The sequence below is a fragment of the Chlamydomonas reinhardtii genome, chromosome 6 (assembly GCF_000002595.2).
Source record: "Chlamydomonas reinhardtii strain CC-503 cw92 mt+ chromosome 6, whole genome shotgun sequence".
Lineage (NCBI taxonomy): Eukaryota > Viridiplantae > Chlorophyta > Chlorophyceae > Chlamydomonadales > Chlamydomonadaceae > Chlamydomonas > Chlamydomonas reinhardtii.
In genome coordinates, this window is record NC_057009.1 from 5,175,247 (window position 1) to 5,194,513 (window position 19,267).

Genomic DNA, 19,267 nt, shown 5'->3' on the forward strand with positions numbered 1-19,267 from the left:
TGCGTTTGCCTCAATGTCCGAATCCCACCTTGGCTTCAAGTAACGAGGCTCGCATCAGGAAATAAGCTTTTGTTACAGAAGTGCTTTCCCTCCGCGGGCTGAGCGTGCACCTTGTACGTCTCGCCTCGCCTCAATTTGTGCTTACCCTTGTCATGGTATGCACCGCACGTATGTCACCACATGTTTGCCATGCCATTAATGCATCACACCGGGTTTCTTTTAGTACAGAGTCAAAACTAGGCAACGATCAACACCGCATGCAGATGCCGACAAAGCGCATCCGCATGTCCATACTACGCGCCGCCGCCAGTATGACACACACCATCCAGCATGTGAGCATGCGATTGGAGTACTGGGAGCGCCACCACCCACGGCACCCGGCAGCTTGCCACGACAACAACAATCCCAACCAACACGTGTGTCGCCATGTGGCGCGGCACCCACACACCGCCACCGTTGCCTTTTGCTCCTCAACACCTACCGACTACTCTCTCAACTGCAACAACCTGAAACCTGCCAAACGTATGTACCGTACGTCCACAGAAATTGAACGCGTCTGCATGTTGCCAGCCCGCCAACCTGCTGGCATTCTTGCCGCTGGGCCCACACAAACAAGGAGGTGGCTGCCTTATGGCAGGTAAAAGGGCTCCAAAAAAAATGCCCACACAAAAAATGCGCCATGCCGCTATAACCAAATGCGCTCTCGCTCCCTCAAAAATTTCTTGAGCCGCAGGGACCACTGAATCCCGTCTCCACACAACAAACGTGTTGGGCCGGCAGTCCGGCGCATAGGCCAGGTGCCGTACCCGGACAGCAGGGGCACCTGCCTAGCTACCCGCTTACTGCGCCTTCCCGTTTGCACGCCTGGCTGCCTGCTTGTGTGCATGCTCGCAAATGCCACTCAGCTCACAAATAAACGAAGCATCCCATGCCGGGGATCGCCTGGGCAGTGGCCTATGCATCCGGCATCATAGCTCCCGTCTCTCCCTCTCCTGACCCCTGTTAACCGCTACCCGTAGCTCCGATCAGCCGATGCAGGCAGCCGCCCTCACACCGCCGCACTTAGCGCCCACCAGTCGCCGCTAGCTGTACACTGCACCACACCCGCCATCAGCCTTACGCGGTGATGGCTGCGCTGCGGCTGCGCTGCAGCAGCACCACCGCGGCCGTGCCCGCCGCCAGCCCCATCAGCCCCACACCCACCGCCGCCGAGGTGGCAGTGGCCGGCACGTAGCGCGCCACGGCCGCAGGCCAGGCGCCAGAGGTGCCGGCAGCCGCGGGAGCGTCGGCAGAAGCGGTGGCGGCAACGTCGCTGTCGCTGCGTGCCTCAGGCGCCGAGCCGTCCAGGCTGCGGGACCAGTAGCGGCGCACGGAGGCTACGGAGGCCAGCAGTTTGCCGCTACCAGCGGAGGCCATGGAGGCCAACAGCTTGCCGCTACCAGTGGAGGCCAGCTTGGCAAAGACACCAGCAGCAGTGGCAGGCGCCGGCGCGGCCGCGCCCTCCTCCTCCTCCACCGCGGCATGCATCTCAACCTGGTCAACGCCGACCACCGCCGCCTCGCCGACCACAGCGCCGTCCTCCCACTCCGCGCCGCCGGCCACCTCCTCCTCCGCCTCCGCCATCCCCACATCGCCGGCCTCCTCCTCGCCATCCTCCGCCAGAGTGCCGAACCGGGCGCCCAGAGCGGTGGTGGAGGCGCCACGCGGCAACACTCCGGCGCTGCCGTGCTCGCCGTCGCTGCCGCTGCCCTCCAGGCTGCGAGACAGCTGCGTGACAATCTCCTCAATCGCACTGACCACCCGCTCCACGTCGCCCTGGCCCTCGCCGCAGTGCTCGGGCTCAGGGCTGGGCGGGCGCGGCGGCAGCGGCGTCGCGAAGGCGTCCGCCGTGGCCGGCGGCGCCGCGAACTGTGGCGTGGAGCTGCGCGCGACGGCGCCGCAGCTGTCGGAGGCAGCAGCGGCCGCAGACGCCGCATCCGTAGCGAAGACGGAGAAGGGGCTGGCCGCCGCGAGCGCAGGCGTCACGGCGCGGGGCCGGGCGGCGTGGCGGTAGGCGTCCTCAGTGTCCGCATCTGCTGCGGAGCCCTGCAGGCTGTCGTGGCCGCGCTTGGTGGCGTGGCTAGATGGTGCCGCAGCCATCGCGGACTGGGTGACCGCGTGCTCCGCCGCGGTGTGGGCGGCGTCGTGGGCAATGACGCCGGCGTCGGCGTGCTCCGTGATGGTGAGTGAGGCGTCGCGCACAATCACGTGGATGACGCCCGACTCCGCCACGCCGTGCGCGGCGGCCTTGGCCTCCAGCAGCCCGGCGCCCTTGGCCGCCGCCGCCGCCGCCGCCGCCGCCTGTTGGCGGCGCGCCGCCACCTCGGCGTCCGCCGCCTCCGCTGCACGGATGACCTTGCCGTACGGCTCCATGCGCTCCGACAGCATGAACATCAGGTCATTGCCGTACATCTCGTAGCGCTCGCAGAACTCCGTGAACCTGCAAAAAGCAGAACAGGCGTGGCGTGGCCAGAGGAAAGTTAGGTCGGGACATTGCGGATGGCACTCTAGCAGCTGCTGGTGCACACGCGTACGTGCTTGAAAGAAGGACAAGGCCAACACGCCCTGATGCTACATACGCTCCGATCACCGTCAGGTAGGATGAGCTGAACTGACACTGCCATCGCAACGCTTTCGCTAGCGCTCCTTCCCTGGCGCATCCAAGCTGGCCCTCACCTCTCCGCCGCACTGCGCATCACAGGCTCCACTGAGCAGTCCAGCAGCCGCCGCAGCAGCGCCGCGTCAGGCCGCTGCAGCGAACCCGCGGCGGCGGCGCCGCCGGCCGCGCCGTCGCCCAGCACCAGCACGCTCAGGGAACTGGCGCTGCCGCGGCGGCGCCTGCGCGCGCCGTTGTCGCCGCCGCTGCCGGCTGCTGCCTGCCGCGCCTGCTCCAGCGCCTCCACCTCCACCTCCTCCCCCTCCTCCTCGGGCTGCTGCTGCAGCAGGGCGTCCACGGCCTCGGGGTCCAGCGCCAGGGGCACGATAGGCGCCGCCTTGCCTGCACACGTGCATGCAGCGCAACACCAGGGAGGAAGGGAAGGAGCATTCGTTGGCTTGATGGATCACTGGAGGTAGGGCTGATTGTCATCATCACAAGCAGCGCTGGCACTACGTACTGGCCGACATGCGCCGCTCCACGCGGCCATCTGTGGTGTACATGTACTCCCGCGCCGCCCGCATTCAATAGCTGACTCGGTACAGCGTATCCCCCCGCCCCCGCCCCGACCGACAAGCCTCCAACAATAACCACCCGCCGCTAGCCCCGCCAGTCCCCCTCCTCCTCTCGCCCGCCCGCCCGCCTGCCCGCCACCCACCATCGCGTGTGTACGCCGCCATGGCTGCCACCAGGCTGCGCCGCAGCGCTGCCAGCCGCTCCGCCGACACCGGCCCGCCGCCCGCCTGCTCCGGTGCGTCGGGCTGCGGCACCAGCACCGGCAGCAGCGGCACCTCCTGACTCAGCGCCGACATGTAGGCCAGGTCCAGAGCCGACACCCTGATGAGCGGTTGATCGCAGGTGGGGTGGTGGGGAGGCGGGGAGGCCGGCAGAGAAGGTTCAGGACTGGCTGGGCGCGACAGCAACAAGAAATAAGACGCGAAGACAGCACGCGTTGCAGAACCAGCAGCTCACAGGGCCCTCCCCGTGCCCCGCCCGCCGCAGGCCGCCACCGGCCACATTGACGAGTGAGTGCGGTGCAGTCGGCGAACCCATGGGTTTCCCTGCCGCGGGCCCATTGCAGGCAGGACCACTGCTGCTCGTGACTATTGCGGCACGCACTCACTCGGTGGGCGGCAGGAAGTACAGGCACAGCGACAGCGAGTGCGGCAGCGCCGGCGGCTCCCCGGCCCCGCCGCAGCAGCCACCACTGCGGGCGGCGCGGTAGTCTGCCTCACGCTGCCGCAGCAGGTGCTCCAGCAGCTTGGACAGGTGCACGGCTGCACGGAGGAGGCAGGAGACAGAGGGGTGTAAGTCAGGGGCGAAGGTAAGGGATGCGGCAGTAGTGGAGCAGAAAGCAAGTAAGCGGAAGGAAAGGCAGAAGCGGGATGGTTGCACATAAAGCGACTAGCAAGGAGGACAGATCGTGGAGGTGCAGGAGGCGAAGAGAAGACAGCACATCGCGCGTAGGCAATACGGTATCGTGCGTGCATCAGCCCTGCTGCTGGTTTGTGGCTGTCGACATGTCGTCACGCACACGCTAGCTCATGCTGTCGTCAACTTCGCATCCTGTCCGAGCACTCACTCTTGTTGTTCTCGCTGCCGTGCCCCTGCGTGTCTTGCAGCATGGTGTGCAGTTGCCGGCCCGGCCGCCCCGGCAGCGCCAGCGGCGTCAGGTGCGTCTGCAGCTCGCGAGCGTGGCGGTCCAGTGTGGCACTGGCGGACCGGCCTGCGACGGGCGGTGGGAGGTAGGGAGAGGTTGAGACGCAGGTGCAGCGCCGGCTCGCATAAGCACTATTACGCATCGAGCTCCACGTACTATGCGCAAGGAGTGCACGCAGTTGGTTGCCACTGAGCGAGCCGATGCAGGTAGGCACATTTCGAGCGCGAGACGTACGCACGCACCTGTCGCGCCAAGGCCCGACGAGGAGCTGCGGGCCGGGCGCTTGTTGGCCCCATCCGTGCCGAACGTGTCAGCCAGGCTGGCGATGAAGCGGGACTTGCCCAGGTTGCTCTGGCCCGCGACCAGGATGTTAAAGTACACCTGGCGCTCGAGCTGCTTGCCAGGCACAGTCACTGCTGTGGATTAGCAGCACAGCAACAAATGCCAGAAAACTTTGGAGAAGGCTCGCAAGTGCTCTTGGAGCTGAAAGCTTCCCCAGTCGGTTGACAGCCCCAACCCAACTGCAACCCGCCGACAAGCACTCATTTTACCTGGAAGCCCGAGCTCCACTCCTAGGCTTGAAGTGGCCGATGCATCGCTCGACGCGCGGCCGCTCAGTGAGAACGCCACTGGCGCGCAGACAGAGTCCGCAGCAATGGACTCCACCCTGGCGCCCATCGCCTGGGTGTGAGCAGCCTGCGGCATTTTCAGGCGGCCCTTTGCACGTCTCCAGTTGTGCCAAGTGTTGTTAATCTGGCTTCTTAAACCTAATATCGGCGGTCCCACGCGACGTGGCCTCCCGAACGGAACCACCTTACCAGCATATCAGCGCTCGGCATAGTCTGGCGTCGCGCAGTTACAAGATTCGTCTCAAATGCAGCAACTGGGTTGCTGTCGCTAACAAGTCGTGTGTTCGGACGCGACCGACGCACTAAAAGCTGGTACTAAGACACAGAAAACAATCGCGACGTAGCAATCGCTTAACGAGTTTAAGAATGCAGCCGCAACCAGGCAAGCTAATGATGGACTCCGCGGCAGCAATCGGCGAGCCGGAGGGGTTTCAGAAATTCTACTTCCTCCGAATATGAGACTTCGCGAAATGTAGTGCTCCTGTTCATCTGCTTGTTGAAACTGCTTGTTCCAATGTGTTTCTATATGTTTATGCGAGTTGGAAGCCGTCCGGCGAAGGATTTACAACATTTGGGTTCTGGTCGGTACCGGTTGGGCCCGACCGCTACGGCCTGCGTGATAATGGTGGATCGTGCCTGCAGAGTTGTTTGATGTATGTATTGTGGTTCTGTAAAATCACGCAACCGCCTGGGGCGCGCTTTAACGCACGCACGTGCCCCGCTGGCGCCTGCGTTGGCCCGTGTTGGCCTCTCCTGCTATGCGGGTTCGCTGCCTGTTCACCATCGCGGTCTGCACGGTACCCTTATACATCACCCACCTCCTTCAGTCCGCCTGCACCAATCAACTCTTCCAGCACCGACCAACAGCAGCGCAAGCGTTAAAGGATCGCCATCAAGCCCCCGCCGTCCCTGCCCCTGCACCTGCCTTCACGTAGTCCGTCGTAATCAGTCGTGCCACCCCGTGGCCCCCTTCCAACTTTGATGCCATGCACCCTTTTATCTCTGAGAGTGATTACAAGAAGGAGCGAGAAGGTGCAGCATCACACTGGCACATAACCTGCAACGCGAGCAAGCAGAAAGCAAGGGACAACCGCACCAGCCACCGAAACCCAAGGGCGCCCCTCCGGGGCAAAGCTAGGGCATACCGATGCCCATAAAGAAACAGGCGAAGCAACCACCAAAATCATAGAAAAGAGCAAAAAATGTAAAGAAAGAGAAACACGGAAACCCAGCACCCAAGCCCCAACCACCGCGACAACGGGAAACCGACACACACACCAGAGCGCCGGCACCCCCGCACCAACACACTGCAAACCGGGCTCTGGGCCCCAAGCAGGCGAGGTAACACAGGCAGCGGCTACCCGACCGCCACGCACGCACACCGATCCATGCGGCCGCGCGATCTGACCCAGCAACAAAGCAGTCCAAAGCGACTACACCGGAACCACTGCAAGCGCACGACCAGGCGCAGTCACACACGCACCAATCCGCAGCAAACCGGGGCACAGGCCCCACGCAATCCGCCGGCGCACGACCAGACGCAGGCACACACGCACTAATACGCCGCCATACCGGGTCAGCACACTAGAAGGGCCCCGCCCAGAGCGCCCGCAACAACTCCGCGTCCGCGCGCGCCGCAACCTCCAGCAGCTGCGGCACTAGGCCCCGTGGGCACACGGGAGGGCCACCGTCCACACACTGCCTCATACACCTGTATTACATACACGGTCTTTTCCCCCTCCTGACCTTTTGCTCTCCTACAACAGGATTGCCCGGACAGAAAAGGGTAGCACGTGCGAACATACCGAGCCACACGGCTCACTCCACGATGTCATGAAAACGTTCCAGATTGGAAACACACAGCACCGGTATGCTAGAAGCTAGAAGGTCACTACGACACACCCCAATCACCGAGACACCTACCGCAATGTTACGCTTTATCGTCAAGCGCGTTACCACCGCCCACAGATGTAGAGCTACCGGGAGCTTTGCTCTGCCGGTCTGGAACGCTGAAGCTCCCTCCCTGCAGCACCTGGAGAAGCACTATGGCCGACGCCAATGCAGCCAGCTGCACTAGCACGGGTGTCAGCACCAGCAGCAGCTCAAGACCGAACGAGGCCGGTGGCGCCGCCGAGGTCCCCGGTATCAGCTGCAGGAACATTATTCGGCTGACGGCGAGGAACATCGACACGCACCCACAGATGGGTGCGGGGAGCACAGTCACGAAGAGCAGGCGCGTCAGTGTGTTTTTTGAGGAGCCAGGGGCGTCAAAAATCATCTGCGGGGGCATCGTGTGGGCGGGGAGGTGTTGGGTTACCACGGTGGTTATGAGGCTGGTTGCAGGCTTGCGGGTGCGTGGCCGGGGCCACGGCCCGGCGTGGCGGGGCCGTGGAGTGAGCCCACACCTCACAGGTCCGCACCCCACTGTTGGGACACAAGCTCCAGCGCAGAAGCAAACCTCATAGACAAGCAGGGCGCATGATGTGGCCTATGCGCCCGCTCCACGGCCGCGGCAACGTAGAGTGGCAGACGTTGGTAGCCTAGTCCGCGGGGCCTACCGGCGACAAATGTTCCTCGGTCACGGGAAAAGGGGCTGAGCCCACGACTGAGCCGTCACCCACTGAGCCCCACTGAGCCCCCAAGCCGTGTCATCCACGTGTCGCACGCAGCATAGTTTGTCAACAGACCTACCGGCGAGAACACGACGCAGGGTACACTTATGACCGTGTACGCCAGCGCGAGGACTCCTCCGAGCACATCCGCTATGGTTGCGGAAGAACCCATGGTCATAGTTATGTGGTTTGCTTCTGGAACAGAGCGACTACGAAATTGACCAGTTCGAAAGCATGGCAGCAGTTTTTGAAGCCTTGGCGTACTTTTGACGAGTCGTTGGCTATAGCCGTGTGGATACGGGCGCATTTCAAAAATATGAAAGTTGCATGACTTGCCGAGAACGCTGAGTACATGTGGAACACGCATACGAGGCCCAGCCAGGAGGCCCAGCCCCCATCACCCGAGCTGGGCCCCATTGACCGTCATTGACTGTACAGCAACATGCGGGCCTGGACCACCCAGGCGGGTCCTGCTTTGCCGATCACCAGATTCAGTGTGCCAGCAGTGCAGCGCCTGAGGCAGCTCAGGGTAGACGACGACTGCTCCTACCACGGCATCCGGCTTTTGCATCGGTCACCACTAGGAACATGCCGGCGCCATGACTTGAGCGGGCCTCCAACATTTGCTCTAGCCTTGGCGCAGCAACCAAGCCGCCTGTCGTGTCAGATTCGCCACGACAGGTTCCCCACTGCCGTACGGCCCTTCCCGTGCGGGGTCTTCGGGGCGATTGGGGGTGGGGGTGGGTTCCCCGATGGCCGAAGGGTCCCCCGTGCCTCCACACATGCTCCCAGACCCTTGCGAGATATAATATTGACTTGCTGGTAACGGGGGAGGGCGGTCTGCGCTCGCCTGAAGTCGAATTGGGTGGGTTCTGGCCAGCCAGCCAGGTAGCCCGATGGGTACGCGAAATGTCGGGACATGTGGACGCAACTCGCGAGCTCGACGAGCAGACAGGTCACCCCGGAGCTTACAGCAACATGTGCAGCATACGGATGCCATATGAGGGCATTGGGGAAGGGTTTTCGGGTGTGTTGGCGTTTTGACTTTGGACGGCACGGCTGTCGCCCCCGTGAACCCAGGTTTGGCCAACCCCTCCCCCCCCCTCAAGCCGGCCGTTGCGCGCCACCAGGGCCACGCCCCCACGCGGCCCGGCAGACCGCACACGGTGCACCTCAAACGGATGCACAAACCCGACGGGGTCGACTGCCCAGGCTGACACTGGAAGACGTAGCTACCCCTCACCAAAGGCACCCCTGGGCCCGGCGCGGGGCCCTGCGTGGCCCGCCTCCACCAGCCCCCGGCGGCACGCGCGAGGGCATCGGCGGCCGTGGGGGCGACGGCGGCTGCTGCCGTGGCAGTGGCTGCTGCAGCTGCTGCCGCTGCGCGTAGCCCCTGGGCTGCGCGTAGCCATGGCTTCTTATCTCTGATACTGCTGACCCAAGTGCTGACCACCACATCCTAGCAGGCCCCAGTGCTGGATCAAATGCGCTGTATCGTAACGGTCAGCCAGGATTCTCTGGGCCCCTCAAGCGCACACGTGGAGCCGCGCATACATTGGGCATCATCACCCTTTTGTCCACGCATGGCCCATCCAGCATCCAAACAGCCTCAGGAGATGGAGGTCAACCGACGATGAAAGTTGCCATCGCACATCCTGTTAGTGTTAGGTACCATTATCCCGAGCATGTAAGAATACCACATGCAACTACCTGCCCCTGAGACTTTGCATATGGCACGTCGCCGGTCATGCAAAACACCTTCCCCACATGTCCACTAAATCACCTCTGGCGTCGTATTTGTCCTGGGCCCGAACCTACGCCTAAGCCCTTGCTCCGTAGCTAGCGCCCGACCACAAGTACAAACTTTAAGCGTACCCAGACATGCATCAAAGCGTCAGAAGTACTGTATGCGCTGTGTATGAATGAAAGCCACATGCGTTTGGACGAGGCGGCGTGCCGCACGCCTGCCTTAACTGTACTCCCTCGGGGTACTCGCTGTGCTTTGCGAACACGATACACCCGTGTGTCATGCAGCAGCGGGACCAGACCGAAAGTGGACTCAACATCAAGTTGCTGAAGCAGCGGGTTCTTTCACTCCGGCGGCGGGGCGGGCGCAGTCGGCGTGCTGGCGTATAGCTCCCAGTACGTCTCCTGCGTGTGTGCACGGGGCAGCACAAGGAGAGGGCGCAAATGGTACAGCAGCTTCCTGGGCACAGCGGACGCACCCATTGGCCCCAAGCCCGATGCGAGCCATGCGGTTGCAGGCACGGGGAGCAGCACACAGCATACCTGTACACGCGTCCTGGCCTTGTTCGCCTGGCGTGCCGCGTTGAAGCGCTGCGCATAGCTCTCCGGCACAAACTGCATGGCGGGCATGCAAACGGGGTGTGTGTGTGCTATGACAGTAGGAGCCTGCACGAGCGCTCCCCTGCACCGGGCCCCCTGGCACCTCCCACTGCTGCCCACCTGCAGTGCATCCGCCACCAGCTCCCGGTAGGCCTCGAAGCCCTTGGACATATCGGCCTGTTGATTCAGAGGGGTGAGCAGCAGCGAGGGCGGTCGAGCCGATCAGCCCCCACGCACAGCCACATCACGCACAGCCACACTGCCGCTGCATGGCGCCAAGGTGTGCCGATGCTCTGCCCAGCTGCCACCTGTGACCCGCGAAACCCAACTACACCAACAAACCCATGGCCCGCCAGCCTGCACCAGCCCCCAGGCTGGCTCCGGGTTCTGGGTCTCGCTGGTATGGGCTTGGAGCTCGACTACACCCGCTGACGCCTCTGCCTGTGCTCCACTAGTTTGGCTTGCTTTGGTTTACTTCGGGCTTGGATCTTGACCACCCGCACCCACCAGCGCTTCGTCCACGGAGCTCTTCCGCATCCACGCCCAGCGCGCGTAGATGCGCTTGTAGGCGCCCAGGTCGCGCCACCCCGCCGCCAGCGCCAGGCACAGCCCCAGCCCGGCGGCGCGCTGCTGTGTGGCCATGGGCGTGCGGCCGGCGCTGGGCAGCGCGGTCAGGTCGTCCTTCAGCTCCCAGGCCTGACACACCAGCGCTGACAGGCCACTGCGCGGGCGGACACGGATCGCGAGGAGCAGCAGCAGTAGGCACGTCAGGTGGAGGGTCGGGTGAGGCACGGGTTCGGGGTGTCAGCAGGTGCAAAGGACGGCGAGGCGTTCCTTAGCCAGTAGGCAAGACGAAGCTGCAGTCCGCGGGCTGCCTGGAGGCTCGTCCCGTCTTCCGACCTGGCCGCTGCCCCCTTGTCCCTCCCTCCGCGGCCCTGCGCACTCACTCCTCGTCCAGCCCCATGACGCGCCTCCGCTTGAGCGCCATGTCGGGCTCGTTCTTGTCCTCGTGCGCCAGCCAGTGCTCCCGGTCAGACAGCTCCTGCATTGGGCGCAGGTGGGGAGTAAGGCGACGGGGACGAGGGAGCAGGCAGGGCCATACGCGCAGTTCGCGCACAACGCAAGCGCGCACGCACGAGATGTGCCAGCATGCGACTGCAGAACCGTACAGTGCCGTACAGCAGCGCGCGCACGTACCGGCGGCATGAAGGTGGTGAAGGGCGCCGGGTCCAAGCCCACGGTGAGGCTGTGCAGCTCCGGCAGGACGGACAGCGCGCGGGCCAGCTGCCGGATGGCGGCGGGGCCAAGCGCCACCGGCGTGAGGGAGATGCGGCGCAGGTCCGAGGAGCTCTGCGGGCGCTCGCAAAGACACCGGGCGCACAGCAGAACACCCGTAGTAGGCGTGTACAGAGTAGGCATGTACAGAGCAAGGAAAGAAATGCTATGTCTTGTGTGCCACGCCCGCACGGTCAAGTCCATTGGCCGACAAAGTACAGTGCGTAGCTCCTCAGTGGGGCAGTGTGCAGGCGCCAGTTGCGGCAAGCATGCCTGCCACGCGGCTGTTCACACACTCACAGTTGCCATGCAGGCGGGCAGGTTGTCGAGGTACAGGGGGTCTGAAGGCCGCACGTGCAGCTGCCGCAGGTTGCTGGCCGACAGCCCCAGCGCCAGCAGCTCCCCCGTCAGGCGGGCGGTGGAGTGCGCACCCGAGGACTCGGCGCCGGGGGCCGTGCACTTGACGAACTGCGGATGGCAGGAAGGTGTAAGACGGCCATTAGTTCCAGGCGGCGGACTTCTAAAAACAGCAAAGACTCACTGGTGATTGGGCCACCTGCGCCAACGTCTTGCCCAGGATTACCCAGAAGCCACACTACAGGCGGCGGTGGCATCTTCATTTCCCCGTTCCGTTACACCCCGCCCCTCCGCCGTGCTCGCACCTGCAGCACCTCCAGTTGGTCACTCAGCAACAGCGCCTCCGTCAAGTTCTGCAATAGCGTCAAGAGGAACAAGCTCACACGAGCATGGCGCAGGCCACCACACCGCGTCTATGGGCAGCCGGGGAGCTTCAAGCCTTTGCATGCCGCCCGGTCGCACCCACACGGAACGCACCTGTACATCCTCCGGCCCCAACACGCATTGGTGCAGGCACAGGTGCCGCAGCCAGCGACTGGCGCCGATGCCGGCCCACAGGCCCGGCCGCCCCGGCGGCAGTGGTACGCCTACCGCGCTCTCGAACGGCAACACCGGCGACCCCACATTCTCCGCAAGCAGCGGATCCTGCCCACCACCACCGCCGCCACCACCACCGCCAGCAGCTGCCCCAACGGAACCTGCGGCTCCGCCGTTCATGGAGACGCGGCGCCGCGGGCTGGGCATGCTCACGCTGCTGTAGGCTTGCGCCGGCGGTTGCGGCTGGGGCTGTGACGGCGGCGTGGGTGTAAGCCCCGACACCGACACACGCGGGCTGGGTCCGCCGCTTCCCAGGCTCAGGCCAGACAGTGGCGGCGGCCGCACGCCGCCAAAGGGACTGCACTCGCTGCCAAGCGCCAGAGATGCCAGCACGCCGCCGCCGCCTGCGCTGCCAACAGGCTGGTGCCCTGCCAGCGACACGCGCGGACTGGGTCCGGTACTGCCGCCCCCGCCTCCACCGCCCCCGACGCTGCTGCTGCCAAGCATCGCCGCCGCCAGACCCAACCCGCCCGCATGCCCGCCCGTCGACCCCCGGGGGCTGACCCCCGAGCTGTTGCCCGCAGCCAGCAGCGCCGACGCCAGACCTGGCTGAGCCGCATGCCCACCCAAGGACATCCGCGGGCCGCCGGCGCCGCCGCTCGGACTGACCAGGGCGCCCGCCATGCCTGCTCCCGCTGGCCCGGTGCCCGCACACGACACACGTGGGCTGGGGCTACCGCTGCCGCCGCCCGCCAGCGTGAGTGCCGGCAGCGCCGGCCGCTCCCGCTGCTGTTGCGACGACGAGGTCGAGTAGTCTTTGAAGGAGGCAGAGGCAGCCACCACTGCGCCGGCCGGACGGCCGCCCACCGGCAGGACCATGTGGCTGCGCCCGCGTAGCGATGCGGTGGACGTGAGCCCTGCAGGCGCCGCGGGCAAGAGGCGCAGGCAACCCCAGTCACAATGAAGACATGCTTTCCGCCAGCAAGCGTGCCATTGCCCATTGCGGATGAGGAGGTGTACGGGAGTCCTGGAAACGCAGTGTCACCGACCCCGTAACTCCCACACTCACCCGTTGTGCCCGTCTGCGGGCTGTACAGCAGTCGCGGCGACACGCCGCCGCTGCCGCTGCTGGGCCGAGATGGGGTGGTGGGGCTGTGCCCAATGCTATGGCTTGTCTGCAGCCGATGCCGGTGCGGCGACGCGGTCACTGCGGCACGGGCCATTGCGCGCGCGGCTGTGGCGCTGCCCGGCGCCCCGCCTGGACTCAGCCCCGACCCAGGCCGGCTGCTGGGACCAAGCGAGGGAGCCCCGGCCACGTCCGAGCGATTGGACGCCAGCGGGCCACCCGGGTCCGACCCGTCCGCCAGCACGCCGCTGCCGGGCCCCCGGGGTGTGGCCGTCTCGGAGCCGGCGGTGCTCAGGGCAGGCGAGCCGCGCGCCGCGGCCAGCAGCGGCGTTGTGGGGAAGGCGTTGTCGTCGGGCCGCGGCGGCCGCACACTGATCCACAGCTCCTCCACGCCGCGGCTGCTGCTGGCCGCCGTGCCGTTCACCTCCGCCACCGTGGGCGCCAGCAGTTCGCCCACCGCCTGCAGGACGGACATACCACGGTACGTCAGCTGTTATCACCAAATCAGCATCACCGAGCAAGTGCGATTTTGTGCTGGCGCCTGCCCCCAGCAAGCAACAGAGCAGCCCGTCGGGCGTGGAACCTCGGCCCCACCTGGCACAGCGCCGGCCCCGCGGGCAGGTAGGCCCACTGCATCCGGCCCGTATCCAGCTCGCCGTACTCGCGCAGGCTGAAGCTCTCGCCGTCCCAGCCACGCACCCCCCCGTCCGACAGTGTGACCTCCTTGGTGCGCTGCTTGCCGCTGAGCACCAGGCCGCGCGGCCGCAGGTCACGCAGCTGCATGGTGCGCATGATGTTGAGCATGTCCGCCTCCGACGCAAACCGGAAGCAGGACGCCAGGTCAGCGATGCCGTCCGGCCGCACACACCCGCCAACCTGCAGGACAGGGGCCATACGATTTAGACTACCATAGTGTACTTGCAACCAACTCAACGGATCGAGCGGCTCCTCCACTCCCCCGCGCGCCCTCTCCCCCACTGCATGCCGCTCCCGCTGCACGCTCCCCCCTACAACCCCCCACCTTGAGCAGCTCGTGCAGCGCCGCCGTGTCGCCCATCTCCACCGCGTTGGGCGTCACAGCCTGCAGCAGAGCCTCCTTCAGACGCCTGCGGTGGGGAAAGGTGGTTAACATCGCATTGCACGGCGTTGCGTAGCTTGTACAGCGGTAGAGCGTTGCCCGGCCGCATGCACACACATGGCCCGCCCGGGCCTGGCTCTTACTTGCGTATGGCGTTGTTGAAGGCCGCAAAGCCCAGGCCCTGCTCGATGCAGCCCAGCAGGTAGTTCTTGTCTGACATGACCGTGGCCTGTGTAAGAAGTATGTGAACATTTCACGCAGAGTTAAGGGAGACGGAGAAGGGGTTAGCGTCTCATGAAAGACGGAGAGAGTGTTGGTGCGTGATGCTTGCAGATGCGCGTCATGTGACAGTGCAGCTTCTGCCGCACTATCTACACACGCACGAAGGCGGGGCCGCCTTGGTGGCGGCGTCATGGCGCGCGCCCCACCCTCGCTGCGTGTGTCCACCGGCCTGCCTACCTGAGCCGTGCGCACGTCAATGCTGTTGCTGATGATCTGCAAGCGCGTGAGGCACACAGCGACAGCAACAGGATGGAAGCTTGTGAGTCGCCGTCGCAAAGCAGACCTGCCAGTTGCAGCGAAATGGGACAAGCTCACGCCCTGCCGCTCACCGTCAGGGTCTTCACGCGCGTGTCGCGTGTGTCCTTAACATCCAGCAGCACCTCCACCTGCACACCTGTGGGACAGCAACACAAGCGCCCGCGGCTACAAGAAGTGATGATGGTGTGGGTGTCATGCCAGGCTATGCTCGGCCGTTGCGGGCTGCTGCGTCGCTGCTGGGCCTTGTTGTACATTTCCAATCTCCACGCTCACCCACCTGGCGACTGGATGGCTGTGAGCACCTCAAACAAGCACCACACGCGGGTGGGCGCCACGGGCGCCCGCCACCTGCGTGCATGCGGTGCGCACATGCATGACCCATAACTTATTTGCGCTACACAGCAGGTGAATCATGCATCTGCATTGCACGGTGTCCTTCACGGCGCCCCTGCAGCTTGCTGCTGTGCTGCCATGTTATTTTGCGCTGCACCTGTGCGCACTTACGGGTGCATGGTGAACAGCACTGATTTGCAGGTGCGGATGACGGCGGGAAAGTCCGAGTCAGGATGGTCTGCGGGCAGCAACGACGTTACTTATTAGGACTTACATAACGGGAGTTGCAATAGTTCAGGGGCGCTCAGAAAGCCCGAGACAACATTCTCAGTCGAGAGAGGCATGAACTCAAGGCGCCGTGCCGCGTCGTACCGTGGAAATCGCCCGTGAAGTGCTGTACAGTAGCGCACGCGCCCACGTTAGATAGTGCAAGCACAAGCGAAAGGTCGGACGGTTAGGTATACATATATAAAGCTGCGATGAAGGCAAAGCATGCAACCCGGTGCCTGAGTAGCAGCGGGCAAACGCTGCCTACCTGAGAAACCGCAAGGACGTCAATCCAATCTGCAGACAGGCATACAGGGACACAGCAGGCTCAGCCACTCAGGCCACTCAGGCCACTGTTGCCTGCAGTCCAGTCACAGCTTCCGCAGATGCCAGGCAGGTTTCCCGCGTGTATGTCCTACCCGCGCCACCCTTGCTCGCGGCTCCCCTAAGCAGCGCCCATGCCATAACCCAGAAGCACAGCCCCCCCCAGCATGCCCAGTTGCTCCCACTCACAGTAGATTGGCAGCACGCGCTGTCCACCACGTGTGGCTGGCACCGCGGCATAGTGCTGCTCCAACAACTCCACCAGTGCCGAGAAGCGACAGTTCCACTGCGACGTGCGAGCAACGACACTCCAGGTCATCACGCAGATGAGCAGGCACGCAGGCAGAGCTGGCGTGTGGTCTGCAGGAGTAAGCATATGTGCCGGCTGTTTCACGGTGCGGTTGGCCGCTGCTGGGCCCACCCCCACCCTGACCCTCCCTGACAAACTCACAGCATGAGAGATGAAGTATTTGGCTGGCCCAAAAACCTGCAGACGGTACCGCGGGGCGATAGCCGCGTTAGCACAACAACAACCGAGCTAGGTACGGCGAGATCCCGCAGCCCGATAAACTATGATGCCACGTGACGGGTTTCCTGTCGCTGACCTTCTGCACGCCGCCGTCCGCGTCCAGGATGGTTCCGCCTGGCAACACCCAGGGCAGCTCGCATTTGGGCCCCACGCGACCGGAGCACAGCGCTTCGGCGAGACTGCACTTTGCGGCGGAGGTGGCAGGCATCACAAAGTTCTGAACCACCTGTACGACGGGACGGCCAGGGCCGGGGGCGCGGAGCGGGGGCCACAGGAGCAGGGGTTTGTGGGGTGGGCTGGACGCAGGGACACGGCTGCCAGCCACGACTGCCCCGGCAGCCCCCCGCCCAAAGCGCCTTCCGCCACATGCGTGGCAGTCTGCACTGCAGTGGTTTGGGTGCTGCAGTCCCCATCCGCTGCGCTCGCTGGGGTGAGCCTCGACGCCGCCCGCACGTGCATCGCCCCACGTGGGTCACTTCGCACGGTCACTTCGCCGCTGCGAGGTTCTAGTAGGCTGCTGGACGAGACAGACCGCCCTAGTCTTTGTTGCATTTGTGGTTGCTACATATTACCGCTTAAGCCGCGTGCGAACTGCTGGTCACCAAGTTTAAGTTTTAAGAGTAGACCGCATCGCTGACTTGACAACCCCTGCGCCCCAGCCAACAACTCGTCGCACCTCGGCCGTTGTCAGGTCCCCGAAGCTTTGGCTTGAACCAGGAACTTTTTCTGTGCTGAGCCGGCGCAAGAAGTGAGCGTGCACCGCCCTTTGAGCCAAGGCCAACGACGTGCCCGCCATCACCCGCTATGCAGTTCAATTCATGTTATTGTAATCCGTTGCAGATAAATAAAAATGTTCAATCGTCCAATTCAGGACTGCGGTGGTTCAGTGGTTGACATGGTATGTTCAGGGCTCAGAGATAGCAGTTGGAAGGTTATTTTTCGCTTGTCTATCTATGTACTATTGATTGGCAGTGATGGTGGCTGTCTCCAGTGGCCCCGGCTGCCGCCTCTGCGTGCCTGCACATGCTGTGGGCGGGGCATCGCCTCATCGCCAGTTCCAGGCTTCCACCAACCCAAGAACCTGAGCATTAACGGACGTAACCGGTCAACCTACGCCACGGATTTCTTCAAGCAGCAAGATCCACGCCCCTGTTCACACCGGCAGCTGAGTTATATGCTGCGTCGCGCAATGTCATCCATCTCCGCTCGCATACTCCCAGCCTAACTTATCGAGTTGGCGCCCCCATGCCGTCCACCACTTCACCACCACCAACATCCTCCAGCGCTTCCAGCGCTTCCATCAAAAGGCATGTCCACTCAGCGTCTCGGACTGGTGCTACCGGGCCCCAGGCTTGGAGATGAGCGCGCGCGGCCGCGTCTTGAACAGGTACTGGTGGCGGATAACGCCCACCACCTACGCAGTTGCGGAGCAAACGCCTGGACATTGGCCGTGCCAGCTGGATTTGGCCATGTGGGTGGAGGCGGCACGGGCAAGGCCCGACCACTCCCACCTGCTTTCACGAAGTATGTTACCTCGTGTAACCAGCATGCTTGAACGGTGACAGCACCTGAGGCACACGAATACCCTTCTACCTGGCGCATTTGGTGGCCTACCTCGTAAGCGGTATTCCTGGACTCGGCCGCGGCCATCTCCTCGCCGCACTCCATTGGCCCGCACGGCGACGCCTCCACCTTGCCCAGGATGGCCATGGGCTTCTTCAGCGTCAGCTTCTTGCTGCACACCGGCCAAGAGGGGAAACAAGTGCTCAGCATGGTGCTATAGCGTGTGCATGGCCTGAGCCTAAGCAGACGGCGCTGCATAGTGTGTTGACGCCCTGCAGGCATGTGACATCACATGTTCAACGGCATCTCTGAGGCCGAGCTGGCAGACGGTGAGCTAGCGCAGTGTGGGAGTGATCCCACGAATGCCATTGATTGGAGCTCCGCAGCCTGATGCGGCCCGTGTCAAAGGGCTTTGGTCCCTCAAGCCGAATGCAAGGACTCCCGAACTTACCCTTCAAGTTGGTGGTAGCCGATTGTGAGCTGCAGCGACTTGCCGTCCTGCAGGCAGTGCCCGTGTGCTGCCCAGTAATGCAGCTGAAGACACGGCCTACCCAGCAGTGCCAGCTGTGCGCATGGCCAATGCGGCAGCCTGGTAGGGCTAGCCCTAGTTGTAATCGCATACACAAGGCAGCACGCACCGGGTCATTCGATAGCAGCATGCCGATTTCTATCGACTGCTCCGGTGTGAGCTGCTCAATCTTGCCCTGCGGGAGCGGCAATAACCACATGATAATGCGTTGCTAAGCGTTATAGACGCTGGCACTCAACAAATACGTTGCGCTGATGCGATATGGGTGTGTTCCCGCTGCACGCCCCTACCTGCAGCTCCACCAGCACCCACTCCACGACCTCGCTTTCAGGTGTCTTGATGGGCACAATCATGGTTCCTGCTGGAGGAACTTCCGAGCGGCACGTTGTTCAGGTTGGGCTGGAAGGGGTACCAAGGTCCTCAGCTCGCCGGGAACAGCCTAGGAGCTTGATGCACCGGAGTGCCCAGCAGCCTGCCTGCTGCTAACACCCCAGCGCCCAAGTCCCAAGTCGGCGTCAGCTGGGCACGAGTGTTTGCTAAATCCCGAAGCTCTAGGAATGGTGTGCAAAGCCAGGCAAGAGGGGACACACTGTCGAGTTTGGGAGAAAGGGCTGGTAATTATTTCGGCTTTTGTAAATTTATCGTTTGCTAGGTATGCAAGGTAGCAAGCCGTATTGATACAAGGTCGTAATCAGCGACGGGTAGCTATTCTTCAGCTGCATTTGGTATTTGCCGCGCAATCGCGCTAGTTCCCATTTGGTGGCCAGGATCCGACCCAAGACGCGACCCTTAAAAAGCGCTCTTTATACATCAAACATTGACAACTTTGCTGAACACCTCATCGACGCGCAGCTGTCAACAGCGGAC

At 63.5% G+C, this 19,267-nt stretch overlaps 4 protein-coding genes across 5 annotated transcripts; all 4 read right to left on the reverse strand.

The window, feature by feature from the left end:
- Window positions 1-60: 60 nt before the first annotated feature.
- On the reverse strand, window positions 61-5,609 carry CHLRE_06g281600v5 (uncharacterized protein). Of its 2 annotated transcripts, none has more exons than XM_001695392.3 (8): window positions 5,174-5,609; window positions 4,907-5,051; window positions 4,598-4,768; window positions 4,278-4,421; window positions 3,819-3,972; window positions 3,354-3,532; window positions 2,716-3,037; window positions 61-2,479 (listed from the first exon to the last, which is right to left on the reverse strand). In XM_001695392.3, exons 2-8 carry the CDS (start codon window positions 5,031-5,033, stop codon window positions 1,117-1,119), a joined length of 2,460 nt encoding a protein of 819 aa, XP_001695444.1. In that variant the 5' UTR covers window positions 5,034-5,051; window positions 5,174-5,609; the 3' UTR covers window positions 61-1,116. The 2 variants fall into 2 exon arrangements, with proteins under 2 accessions (XP_001695444.1, XP_042923978.1); XM_043063272.1 differs by having other exon boundaries at window positions 4,598-4,771.
- Window positions 5,610-5,673: 64 nt separating this feature from the next.
- On the reverse strand, window positions 5,674-7,919 carry CHLRE_06g281650v5 (uncharacterized protein). Its single transcript, XM_001695393.2, has 2 exons — window positions 7,676-7,919; window positions 5,674-7,262 (listed from the first exon to the last, which is right to left on the reverse strand). Exons 1-2 carry the CDS (start codon window positions 7,772-7,774, stop codon window positions 6,915-6,917), a joined length of 447 nt encoding a protein of 148 aa, XP_001695445.2. The 5' UTR covers window positions 7,775-7,919; the 3' UTR covers window positions 5,674-6,914.
- A 1,214-nt stretch (window positions 7,920-9,133) lies between these two features.
- On the reverse strand, window positions 9,134-17,139 carry CHLRE_06g281700v5 (uncharacterized protein). Its single transcript, XM_043063273.1, has 23 exons — window positions 16,985-17,139; window positions 16,385-16,534; window positions 16,231-16,266; window positions 15,969-16,065; window positions 15,724-15,752; window positions 15,561-15,582; window positions 15,360-15,426; window positions 15,133-15,203; window positions 14,927-14,991; window positions 14,775-14,810; window positions 14,459-14,544; window positions 14,259-14,343; window positions 13,832-14,113; window positions 13,181-13,697; window positions 12,052-13,028; window positions 11,880-11,927; window positions 11,518-11,685; window positions 11,140-11,292; window positions 10,890-10,984; window positions 10,450-10,663; window positions 10,063-10,119; window positions 9,886-9,957; window positions 9,134-9,747 (listed from the first exon to the last, which is right to left on the reverse strand). Exons 1-23 carry the CDS (start codon window positions 17,102-17,104, stop codon window positions 9,688-9,690), a joined length of 3,507 nt encoding a protein of 1,168 aa, XP_042923979.1. The 5' UTR covers window positions 17,105-17,139; the 3' UTR covers window positions 9,134-9,687.
- A 46-nt stretch (window positions 17,140-17,185) lies between these two features.
- On the reverse strand, window positions 17,186-19,099 carry CHLRE_06g281750v5 (uncharacterized protein). The gene is made up of 5 exons (XM_001695395.2): window positions 18,691-19,099; window positions 18,510-18,575; window positions 18,323-18,369; window positions 17,923-18,043; window positions 17,186-17,722 (listed from the first exon to the last, which is right to left on the reverse strand). Exons 1-5 carry the CDS (start codon window positions 18,751-18,753, stop codon window positions 17,645-17,647), a joined length of 375 nt encoding a protein of 124 aa, XP_001695447.1. The 5' UTR covers window positions 18,754-19,099; the 3' UTR covers window positions 17,186-17,644.
- Between the last annotated feature and the right edge of the window lie 168 nt (window positions 19,100-19,267).

Coding starts and splice junctions, on each gene's coding strand:
- CHLRE_06g281600v5 (XM_043063272.1), bottom strand. CDS start 5,033: ATGGGCGCCAGGGTGGAGTCCATTGCTGCGGACTCTGTCTGCGCGCCA. Junction 4,772..4,906: donor AGTGGAGCTCGGGCTTCCAG/GTAAAATGAGTG, acceptor GCTAATCCACAG/CAGTGACTGTGCCTGGCAAG. Junction 3,973..4,277: donor CGGCAGCGAGAACAACAAGA/GTGAGTGCTCGG, acceptor TCCTCCGTGCAG/CCGTGCACCTGTCCAAGCTG.
- CHLRE_06g281650v5 (XM_001695393.2), bottom strand. CDS start 7,774: ATGACCATGGGTTCTTCCGCAACCATAGCGGATGTGCTCGGAGGAGTC. Junction 7,263..7,675: donor CCTGCGTCGTGTTCTCGCCG/GTAGGTCTGTTG, acceptor ATGCCCCCGCAG/ATGATTTTTGACGCCCCTGG.
- CHLRE_06g281700v5 (XM_043063273.1), bottom strand. CDS start 17,104: ATGGCGGGCACGTCGTTGGCCTTGGCTCAAAGGGCGGTGCACGCTCAC. Junction 16,535..16,984: donor GGGACCTGACAACGGCCGAG/GTGCGACGAGTT, acceptor CCCGTCGTACAG/GTGGTTCAGAACTTTGTGAT. Junction 14,992..15,132: donor CACAGCCATCCAGTCGCCAG/GTGGGTGAGCGT, acceptor GCTGTCCCACAG/GTGTGCAGGTGGAGGTGCTG.
- CHLRE_06g281750v5 (XM_001695395.2), bottom strand. CDS start 18,753: ATGATTGTGCCCATCAAGACACCTGAAAGCGAGGTCGTGGAGTGGGTG. Junction 18,370..18,509: donor TGCTGCTATCGAATGACCCG/GTGCGTGCTGCC, acceptor CACTGCCTGCAG/GACGGCAAGTCGCTGCAGCT. Junction 17,723..17,922: donor CCAGGAATACCGCTTACGAG/GTAGGCCACCAA, acceptor GCAACTGCGTAG/GTGGTGGGCGTTATCCGCCA.